Source organism: Chelmon rostratus, chromosome 1 (genome assembly GCF_017976325.1).
Source record: "Chelmon rostratus isolate fCheRos1 chromosome 1, fCheRos1.pri, whole genome shotgun sequence".
In the NCBI taxonomy this organism is placed as follows: Eukaryota; Metazoa; Chordata; class Actinopteri; order Chaetodontiformes; family Chaetodontidae; genus Chelmon; species Chelmon rostratus.
In genome coordinates, this window is record NC_055658.1 from 13,017,631 (window position 1) to 13,028,588 (window position 10,958).

Sequence of the window (10,958 nt, forward strand, 5' to 3'; positions counted from 1 at the left end):
ATACAGTAAACACGTAAACACAGTGGCCACATCCTGCAGCATCAAGTTCTCTTTACCTGCACTGGATGACACAGACACTGTTTGACTGAGGTGATGGAAAACAGGACTGACTTTCACCATCTTCTGCATTTTTGCCATCAAACGCCTGATATGTCGCTCAGTGCACGCAAGAGTACAGAAAATATTGTCTTTGATACCTTGATGGTAAAACATCAGTCGTGCTGTGTGTGGACTAACAGCGAAGAGTCACAGAATATTTAAAACAAGACGACAAAAGCCAATCATGAAGCAAAGGGGCTGGCTCATGGCTTCGTCTGATGCTGTTTCTTCAGAGGAAAACAGGCACTTTTGCTTTCTTTTTTAAGTCCTGTGGTATGTTTTCCCTCTGTGTATAAAACAGAAGACATCCCATCTATGCACCTGTGGTAGATGGGAACTGAATAAACACTCGGCAGGCTGGGGTCATAATGAATGGCCTGCCTTTTAAGAGAGCTACTTAATGATGAAGTGGGGACATCTGCCTGAGCAGGCGGCTGGCCGAGCCCAGCTGAGCGATGGGGCGGCCGGCGCTGGAAGGAGAGAGGCAGGGACGCTCGCTTGGTGGTGATGGAGGTATAATGTGCGGTGAGGCAGGGTGTCTGCACTGCGGTTTCACCTCTGCAACCACCCATCCATTGTTCGAGACTATTATCAACTGTTCAATTATTCAGATGATATTTACCAGGGCCAATTATACCGGGCCGTGTCCTGCAGAGAAAATGGCCTGAGTGTTTTACTGTTGCACTCACAGGCAGGAGAGTGCGCTGCTGAGGCTGTTCAAGTGGGGGTAGAAACCTTTTGGCTGGACTTGTTTCTCTCAGGGAGTGTCCCCACACTCACAAGGGTTGCTACAAATCATCCACCATGATTTCAACTTTTGTACTCACTTTTCAGCTTGTGTTTATTCCCTACAGTTGGATATTATTCTGCTGAACACGCCCCTCCTCTGCCTCCTTCTTTAATGTCTCCACAAGTTGATGATCACTACAGTAATTCAAACACCCTGCAGCCACCAGAGAGGATCAGTCTTGTGATCTCTTTTTTCTGGCGATGCGCTGTAGTATCATCAACAAAAGGTGGAGGGTGAGTCCAAGGCACCATGGAGTTCAGTTCGGGGTAAATGTCTAAATGCATCCCTTCACACCCATCACCTTCATCCAGTCCAGGTGGACACAAAGTTCATAGAGACCAAAGATTTTGTGTCATCACTCTGTCTCAGCATCACTTTGATGTGCAGCACAGCCTGATGGGGCAAACAACTCATGACCCCCCCCCAAGCCTCTCTCTCCCTCCTTCTCCCACCTCCACCTCAACGCTCTCACATTTCCTTCTCTGCTAAGTGACCAAAAGGCAAATGAGAGGAGATACATGCACATATTGTTATAATAATAAGAAAAATGCTAGTATTAAGATTATTATAGACTCACTTTTCTGTCTTCTCCAATAGCAGCCTAGCAGTGTCAGAAAACATGCTACAGTTTCCAGCATGGTCTGAATGTCCCCATCTCTACATCTATTATAAGCAACAGTTAAATAATAAGAAATGTGCTCCTTCACTTGCAGAGAACGCATTTCCATGCATTTAATATCTTAACTCACCTTAAGACAATTTAATTTGTCACAGGATGAAATTAAAGTGGAATAATATTTAAAATAAAATAAATTATAGCCCCCTCAAAAAACACTTAAAATGATCTGGAAACAGTAACCACATTAACACGCCGCTTTAACAGAGCTGCAAACATCATGCTGGTCAGAAGGAGACTTTAAACGAGAGACACTTTAACAATCAAAGCCTTTAAATATGAAACACTTCTCCCATTAGAACAAATGTTGTGAAAATGGACTAAAACCGAAACAAGGCCTGCGCTCCTGCCAGCCCTGAGTGCTGTTAAAGACAATTCAACCCAATAAAACCAATGAAACGTTATCCTTTGATTTGCTTCAATACAGTCGAGTTTGCGGGTCGCACTTACTTTGTGAAGGTCGAGGTCAAGCTGAGGTAATTGTAGCGGTGATAATCCACACCTAATAGTTTCTAAAACAGGCCGTGTAGCGTCTCAATCCTCATTATTTGGATAAAAAAAAGGGGCGAAGCCTTTGCTAGACAGTGCGGGAAACTATTCAGGTGTTATCCCCCCTTTTTTTGTTCTGGTTTAGAAATATTGAGAGGAAAGAGAGGCAGACGCCTATCACGAAAGAAAACGTTTAACTTTCCTTTGGGAGTTCAAAAAGGGGTCTTGACTTTCCAGGTTTAATAAATTATGAGGTATTTCTCTTCTCAGTTATATCGAAAAAGGAAGAAATAAAATCAAAGCCAGGGCTCTTGGTCCTTAAGCACACTGATGTCTTTGGTTTTGCAGTTGTTGTTGTTTTTTTCTTTTTTAAAAAGCAAACAGCTTCTTGTGTTTAGGGTGACGGAAAAAAAATCACAACTTGTCCCAGTCATGTAAATCCGCTCTGCTGCTCATTTTGACTATCCCGGATAGAAGAAATAAAAGAACAAAAATACAGTTTCAGCCGCACAAAGCGGTCCCTTCTACTCGCAGTCCCGCTTCGTTCTGCGCAAAACAGACAAAACTATTCACCGGTTTCTAAGAGGGGAAGTCCACAAATCCTCGCGTCTCCCATAGAAAAACGCAAACGACCAAGATGCGGATCCTCTTGTCTGCAGGGTGCGTCTATTATTCCGTCTGTGGCAACTTTAAAGCGCTCTTCTCTAGTTCACAGGTCGGCCACGGTCCGCGGTGTCAGGAACAAGTCCTCATACATCCGGTGGGATCGATTCGGCTCCTTTTGTGCCTTTTAAAAACAGTTTCTGTGCAGCCTGCGGACGGTCTGCCACTCCGCTGCCACGCTGCTCTGCACGGTCCGTCTCCTCCTCCGACGCGCCGATCCTCCGCCGACCTGCCCTCAGATGCTGCTGATACAAGATTCACTTCTGCCGAGGAAAATCGCGGTCAGCTGAGCGCATTTCAAGCTCTCCTCTCCCGTCAATGGACAGTGTCTGCTTCTCAGACCTGGTGTTTTGTCTTCACTGATGAGTAGAGCGAACGGGCCCACTGTGCGCAGTAACCGCGGCTCTCTCCTCCTCCTCCTCTCTCTCTCTCTGTCCTCGCTGTAGCCTTCTGTCTGCGTTTAAACACCATCTGGAGCTCCTAACCTCTCTCTCTCTCTCTCTCTCTCTCTCTCTCTCTCGGGCACCATCAGAAGCAGGAGCTGGCAGCTATTGTACAGGAATCCTCTCTAAATTGAACCAGATCCAAAGTGAAGAGAGCAAAATCTCATACTGGTATAAAATCATGAAGACTGTTATGCCACTGGAGGCTGAGCAGACTGCACTGTATTACAGAAAAAAAAAACTTAATCAGCACTGTGATGTATATACACTTGGCTAAACGTGATTATTCTTACAATGAAACGCACTGGAAAATGTGTAAATAGTATACTCTATGCGCATGCATGGCTTGCAAAGTGTAGCTTAAAGCGTATTTTTATCCTGTGTAGTTATTTCACATACCAAAACGGTCAAATGAGACTAAGACTGGGAGTTGAGTGAAACCCAACTGTCTTACTGTCCCGCTGTCTGCCCGTGGGGGCCGCTGTTTCCTCATTTCAGGACGACAGGGAAAGCAGAATTGAGTCCATCAGACTGCAGACTTCAGTAGCCTTATTTAGCACTTAAAATAATAATAATAAAAAAAATACAAAACAGCTTTCTGAGAGCTGAATGGACACACGTGAACATGCACCAGTAAATCCTGCAAAGCTTGTAAAATGTACGTTTTCTTGGTGTTGTCCTACAGGAAATAGTCAGCTGGGTGGACTCATTTATTTATTTATTTTTCTGGGACAATGCACATTGATCAGCATCACTGTGGCTGTGCCAGTGTTGGCTGAAAGGCAGATGGATGGATGGATGGATGGATGGAAGATAGTGTAGCTGTATGATCACTATCATTAATGTTCCCTTGTTCTTGCTCTGCGTGCAGGCTATTATATGTTTCTGTGTTGCTTGTTTTAATTAGTCCCTGACAATGTATATCTTACATATCTACTATGTAACATTTGTCCAGGGACTACAAATTAGGCTCCAAATAACAATTACCTTATATATTGGTCAGTCTGTCTTTTTTATTTTGATTGTATTAGAAAATAATAATAAAAAAAATGGCCAGCAGAAGTTTTCTAAAACAAGGGGACATGTTCAAATTGCTTAGTTTGACTAAAAAATAGCCCAAAATCTGATAGAGAACAGAGAAAAGCAGCAAAAATGAGAAAAAATGTTGCAGATTATTTTTCTAGCGACCAATAATTTAGTAATGGACTGCTGCAGATGAAAAATAGACTTTTTGCTGACTGGTGCATTTACAGTAAAGTTTATTAAATGTGCCACCATTAAAAAATTAGCAAATATATTAGACGGGCAGAAAGACGTATATACAGAGAGGGAGGCAGATACATCTGGTTCCTCTATAGTGAGAATCCTCCACCTGTCCACACTGGTCTGTTTGCCCCACCCACCTGCACTCTCTCTCCCTCTGGCGGACACACACACGCACACACACACACACACACACACACACACACACATACACACACATAGCCATGGAGGTGGACAGAAGACAAAGCTGACACCCTCCTGACCCCTCCTGTGTCTGCAGAACAAACAGAACCAGCTTGTAAAGTACACACAGACAGCTGCTCTGCCCTAACTCCAGTCTCACCAGCCTCGCCAGCCCCAAACACAAACGCCGCCTTCACATGGAGCCGGGAGGACTTTTTAAAAAGGCTCCACTACTGATTAAATAATGTGAACGAGTGTGCAGGGGGAAGCCAGAGTTCTTTTTGATTGGAACGCATCCCTGCACGACCCACTAGGAGGAATAACTTCAGGTAACCTTTGGTCCAGAGCCGGTGTTTTTTGTTCAAACCACAGCATGCTGATTTACTGTACAGCTGCTGCTGTAAACATGGTCAAACACACACACACTGAAACACACCGACATTACGCACATAAACAGATGCACAGGCCATTACATGCTGGGTCTGTCAGAGGCAGCGTGTGTAGTGTACCGTGGTGGAAGTACGGTTGTCACAGAGATGGATGGAGTGTTTATGAAACTCACTCTCTATATTTTTCTCTTATGGCCCTAGGTGGCTCCATACACATGCAACAGTGTGTGTGTGTGTGTGCTTGTGTGTGTAGCTCCTTAGTATGTTGCTGTAGGTAGCTTATTTGTTTCCTGTGCAGAATACTGAAAAGGCAAGAGGTGTGTGCCTGTGTGTGTGTGTGTGGCCTTGAGTGACAGAAAGGTTGGCGATGGGGGTTGCATCCAAAGAAAGGATTCCTGTCAAGGTGACAGCTCCAAGATTGACAGGATGCTATTCTCCTCGGGAACGGCGTCAGTCAACCTGTCAGCCTCCCTGTACGACAGCCTCTCACTCCTCTTAATTTGGCCTTTTGTTGAGCGGTCACTGGGTTAGCTCTGACACTCCATGTGGCCGTCCTGATAAACTGCACAATGAAGCGCACACACACGCGTGCCGGGAACTCGCCTCGATGAACTCTCAGTGCCATAACACTGCCACTGGAAGTCGCTTTCATGGCATTAATGACGAAAACAGCTTTGTCTTTCTTTCACTTGTCTATCTCTCTGTCGCCTCACAAACACACCACCAGCACCAGCACCACCCTGCTCTGGACACTCCTGGATGCTTGAGCATTCACTGAGATACAAGAACCAGGTCTGGTCATTGTGCTGCTATGGAAATGATTACTTCTGTGTGTGTGTCTGTCAGGGTAAAAGCAGGAGAGAAAGGGAGAAGTTTGCAGCATTTCCCCCACTTACACATAGTAAATCCTTTCCTATAGTGGCAGTCACAGGCTAGTGTGTTGAAATGAGATAAGGCTGTGAGCCGACTGAAAGGAACGCTGGACCATTGTGTTCCTGCGCTCTTCTCTCTTCTCCTATCCTCTCCCCGCTCCACCTTCAACAGACCACACTCTTCTGTTAGTCGTCATTAAAGTGTAGTTTCCAGGGCGGTCGTGAAAAAGAAAAGAGCGCATCTCAGTCGATCAAAACAGCATTAAAAAAAAAAAAAACGTGTCAATGTGTCATGCTGATTGAAATGCTGATAGAAATGGTTGGGCTTCTCTTTGAGTCACATGCATCCTCCCTGAGTGTGGGTTCTGTAATTTAAACGCTGCTCCTCCGATAGCGTGCTGAAGAGGATGTTTTTCTCTCACTTTGTGTGTTAACATCTTTAACGTGTGCTTGTCCTCAAGCCGCTCCATAATGTTATGAAAGAGGATGAGACAGAGAGCCTTTCTGTAATACGGCGTGGTGTAACGGATCATTGACCCACCCACTCAAGCACGTACGCTGGAATGCTGCTTTTACAAATTGCACCCATAGACCCCCTGACATTTTGTTTGCAATCGAGCAGCAAAGTGTCGGTTGTTTGAATCATCCAGACATGATGGGAATTCAAAATTCAATTCATGGTCTTTGGAAAAAATAATGTCCTTTGAGGTACTTGACTTCCAGGGTTGTTTCTGCCACAGAACAACTTGAATAAGAGCACTACACAATGCATTACTGCAGCTATTCCAGTATGTAGGACTATTTTTCTGTTGAGATTTTTTAGCCAATAGGTTTTTTTTGCGAATACCAAAGTATAGCCCATTGCAATGCTAAATCATATTTCACGTCTTAAATATTTCTGAAGCTTACGAGCCTTACTTTCTGAGCCAAGCAAAGCATTGTTTCCTGAGAGTTGAGGAAATTGAGGTTAAACTGCAGTGAAATTTCACCTAAATTATTTTATCATACGAAAATCAGTCATGTTCAGACTAATCTGGAAAGAGACAGGAAGCAAGAAATATGATAAGACCGGTTATGTTTATCTGCAGGAGGATTTTAGGATGACTCATGTTTGAACTTCTGCTTGCATGCATGTACAGTAAGTATATGCATCTGCCCCTTCTCTTTGGCCGGGCTGCCAGGCGGAGTAAAGAGCGCTGAGCGCAGGGTCACAGCTGACCAACAGAAGTGCAAACTGACAAAGGAGGAAGTGACACCTGATTATATCAAGTGTTGACTCAAGAACAGGATATGCAGCCTGAGCGCAGGGGGAAACGGACAGTAAAAAGTCCTCGGTTTGCAGGTGAATACGCCCCCGTGCATTTACATGAGAAAGTCGCTGCTATATATATGACTGTCTTTCCCAAGAGACAATATGTGTGTGCACTTGTGTGTGTGGTGTTTGTGTGTGTTTGCAGACAGTTGGTGGTGCTGGCACTGGAGATAGTGAGTAGAGGGGGATGAGGCACTGAATCAAGTTGCGAACATCTGTTCCTCATAGAAACCACAAAGCTGGTGCGGAGGAAATAGAGAGGGTAACTTCTCTCTCCCTGTCTCTCTCACCTCTCATCACCACCTTGCCTCTCCTCCTACACATTGCCCCTCACCTTATTTTTCCTTCCTTATTTACTCAGTTTTTCTTCCTCTTCTTGCATCATCATCAACATCCATCTTTTCCCACACTTATTCCCTTGTATCTGTGCCAGAAATGCAGGGATGAAATCATTAAGCAATGGATCAGTGAAAAAGAGGATGTCGGATTTTCATATCTACATTCAGGTTGTAAAGTTTTATTACAAAATGTGTAATTCCTGTTTGGCCACTCTGGTTGGGTTAACATTGATCATCAGCTTAGCTGCTGATAGTGACATGGCAGAAAAACTGCAAAGACAAGCCACTTATATGTAGAGCAGGGAAAAAAGCTGAAATGTTGCACAGAAATCATAAAACATTATGTTTGGTGGATATTCCAACCCCAGATGCACAGAATACATCAGATGTTTCAAATTTGAGAGGCTGTAATGAGCTTGAACTTCATAAAAAAAAAGACTTCAAAGATGAAAAGGACACTGGCATCAAAATACTTCTGATCTTAAAATCCATTTTACATGATTAATTGTGTAAACAGGTCGTCAGAGACCTGGACAACTATTTTTTATGATAAATCAAAAAGCGAGATCAAGAAAGAAAAAGCGACAAAGTTATGTGCTTATGTAGTTCTGCAAAAGTTATCTCTTTTTGTGAGAGAAAACTGTAAAGAATAGCCTATTCATAGCGATCGAGGATTAGCATTGGCACAAAATTATGAAGTCTATGATACAGCAGACATGAGCCGAGGCTTTGTTAGGGATTCAGTGCACCTTCTCCCTCAAAGTCCCTTGATTTAGTCCTTGCTCCTTTTCTTCCTCTCTCCATCTCTCTCATTGCCTTCCTCCCTCTATCTGGGCCTGCTGTGAGGGTGTGCTGGTGCTGGGTGGCAGTTCCTTATTGTGGAGTGTCTATATGAGAGTGTGCGTGTGTGTGTGTGTGTGCGCGTGTGTGTGTGTGTGTGTCTGTCTGTATGCTGTGTGCGGCTGATAAGACCCAGGGAGAAGAGCCAGCGTGCCGACATATTCTTGCCACCGTGGTTATCGCCCGTCGCAGCTGTGCCTGAGCTCTGCGACATCTGCTCCCTCACAGGAAGCCTATGCTGCAGCTCACAACACCTTGCACACACACACACACACACGCACATGCACGCACAAACACATACATTACTACTGCTTCTCCATATAGTGTGAACATATTGCTGGACTTCACTCCCCCCCCTGCACACACACACACAAAAGCATTTACATCAGGTAAACTGCTTGAGACAAAGAGCTGTGTTTACAGTTCACATTTTGATTTCCTCAGTGTATGTGTGTGTGTGTGTGTGTGTGTGTGTGTGTGTGTGTGTGTAAATCGAATAGGTTGGAGCACCGACACCAGAGTTCTACTGGGTTTTTATCACAGAATTACAGGGGGGATGCTTATGACTAAGCCTAATTATAGAGGCCTTATCGCTGCGACGTTCACAAAGCTCATTACTGCCAAGAGACGGCAGGCGCTGCAGGTAATTCACTCCGTTGGGTATTAGTCCTTGCTCTGGCTTACAGTTTCTACATATTTAGAGTCTATAAAATTGGGCCTTTAATGTCTGATTCTTAATGCATCTCTCTCTCCTCGAACCCTTTGCTGATTTAAGTGAAGGTTTTCGTTTTTACCTAAAGGCAATACTTCAGTGTTTTCAGCGCTTTAAGAATCAATTACATTCTTTTTTTTCCTTCTCTTCCCTTTTTTTTCCTGGATGTCTTTCAAGTATCCCTCATCTGTCTGCAAAATGCTCCCTTAAAGTTTTCCCCTCTGTTGTTCTCTGTGACCCTCATGACCCGCTCGTGTATTATGAAGCCACCGAGGCTGAGCGGCAGTCCAGTTCTATTCCCTGCAGCTATATGGGGAAGCCCAGAGGAAGACCTCCCCACCCACCCAGTGCTCTAAAACCCTCTTTCCCTTTCCTTTTCAGTGCCACAGGACGAAAGGGCTCCGCTGGGCTTGTTAACACTCATGGTTTGTGCTTGGCAGCTCATATGAAGGCCATAACACATGACATTGAGAGGATGCTGGCGAGTTAAAGTGCACTTGGTGGCCAATGTAATCCTGATTCATGCTAAATGTGCTGGGAAACAAACCTTAGATTATTGTACACATAAAAGTAATTTAGATGGTAATGTTTGATGCTAACCTTGAAAGCCCAGCTTCAATCATCAAATAACAGGTCTACCAGCAAGATGAAGAAACCTCACAGTGCCCTTATAGCATGTGGCGCTAAGTCAACACAAACTGATTATCCGCCAATCACTCCAACTTAATGAGCAGACCTGACAGCTGCGGGACCCTCCATCACTCATCACTGCAACACGCTGCCAAAAGATTTCATAAAACAGGTCCTGTAAGACGACAAGCTCCTACCTTCGCTACATCTGTAGTGGCTGCTGGTTGCCAGGTTGGGATCAAGACTTCCAGGCTGGAGCCTGTGGGCAGTGTGTTTATCCCTCAGCTCTCTGTGGCTGATCAGTGTGACCGTGGGGACACGTGGAACATAGACTGGAGCAGAGGAAGTCCCAGCTCTCGGGTCGGCCTTCTTCTGGCGCTCCAAGTAGACCTCAGCAGACATGATTGGACCTTATAAATCACAACTGCTAAGAGCTTAGCCTTTCTCTGTGAGGTGAGGGGCTTCTAGGTTAGGTGACACACTGTTGGGGTCTCTAGGTCCAAGCAGTGTAGCAAAGAAGGCAATCAGTGTTGAAAATCTCTACAAGCGCCAAAATGCTAGAGGGCTTTCCTGCTGCACCTTCTCTTCCATGTGTCCTTGAGGCTTTGCATGTTTTTCCTCATAATATTCAGCCAGTTTGCCTTTGAGGCCCCAGTGGATCACCGTATGACCCACTGAACTGCCATGCAAGGGCAAAGACTTAGCTGAAGTAAAAGCTCCTAACAGAGAAAAAGAAAAAAAAAGCCAAGAGTTGCTCCCTTTTCTTCCTTTCACCTCCTCATCAAAGGCTTTGATCCTTGTGTTATTCCTGGATGCCTCTGGTATTCTTTCTTTGCTTCATGTCAGGATACAACTTTGCGTTAGAAAGATGTCTGATGATATGTTAAAACCCACGATGAACAGTCTTCAGCCAGAAGTCTTCTTTAGCTATCTCCTTTAGACGAACTTGACACATCTTTTCTTTTCTTTTCCGTTCATCTGGTCCTCTCGATCTCTCTTGGTTCCTCTCCGACAGAGTGTGTGTGACAGTGTGTGTGTATGTCAGGGGCAGGTCAGTTTGTCTCGTGGCTCTGGCTGAGGGGCTGTGCTCTCAGCTGAACCCTCCTCCTGCCCTGCCTGCCACTGCAGCTCAAAAAAGAAGTGTGTGTGTGTTAGAATGCTACAGTGTGTGTGTGTGTGTGCGTGCGTGCGTGCGTGCGTGCGTGCGTGCGTGCGTGCGTGCGTGCGTGCGTGTGTGTGTGTGTGTGTGTGTGTGTGTG

At 45.0% G+C, this 10,958-nt stretch overlaps 1 protein-coding gene across 6 annotated transcripts in view; it reads right to left on the reverse strand.

Moving 5' to 3' along the window:
* Positions 1 to 10,710, reverse strand: part of cbfa2t3 (CBFA2/RUNX1 partner transcriptional co-repressor 3) — a 40,391-nt gene extending 29,681 nt beyond the window's left edge. For 5 of the 6 annotated variants that reach the window (XM_041955288.1, XM_041955209.1, XM_041955125.1 and 2 more), the window contains exon 1: positions 9,897 to 10,710. In XM_041955288.1, coding sequence (XP_041811222.1) covers positions 9,897 to 10,101 — 205 coding nt within the window. In that variant the 5' untranslated portion in view covers positions 10,102 to 10,710. Of the gene's footprint in view, positions 1 to 2,015; positions 3,116 to 9,896 lie in introns of those variants that run through there. The other variant, XM_041955376.1, reaches the window with a different exon arrangement.
* Positions 10,711 to 10,958: the final 248 nt, after the last annotated feature.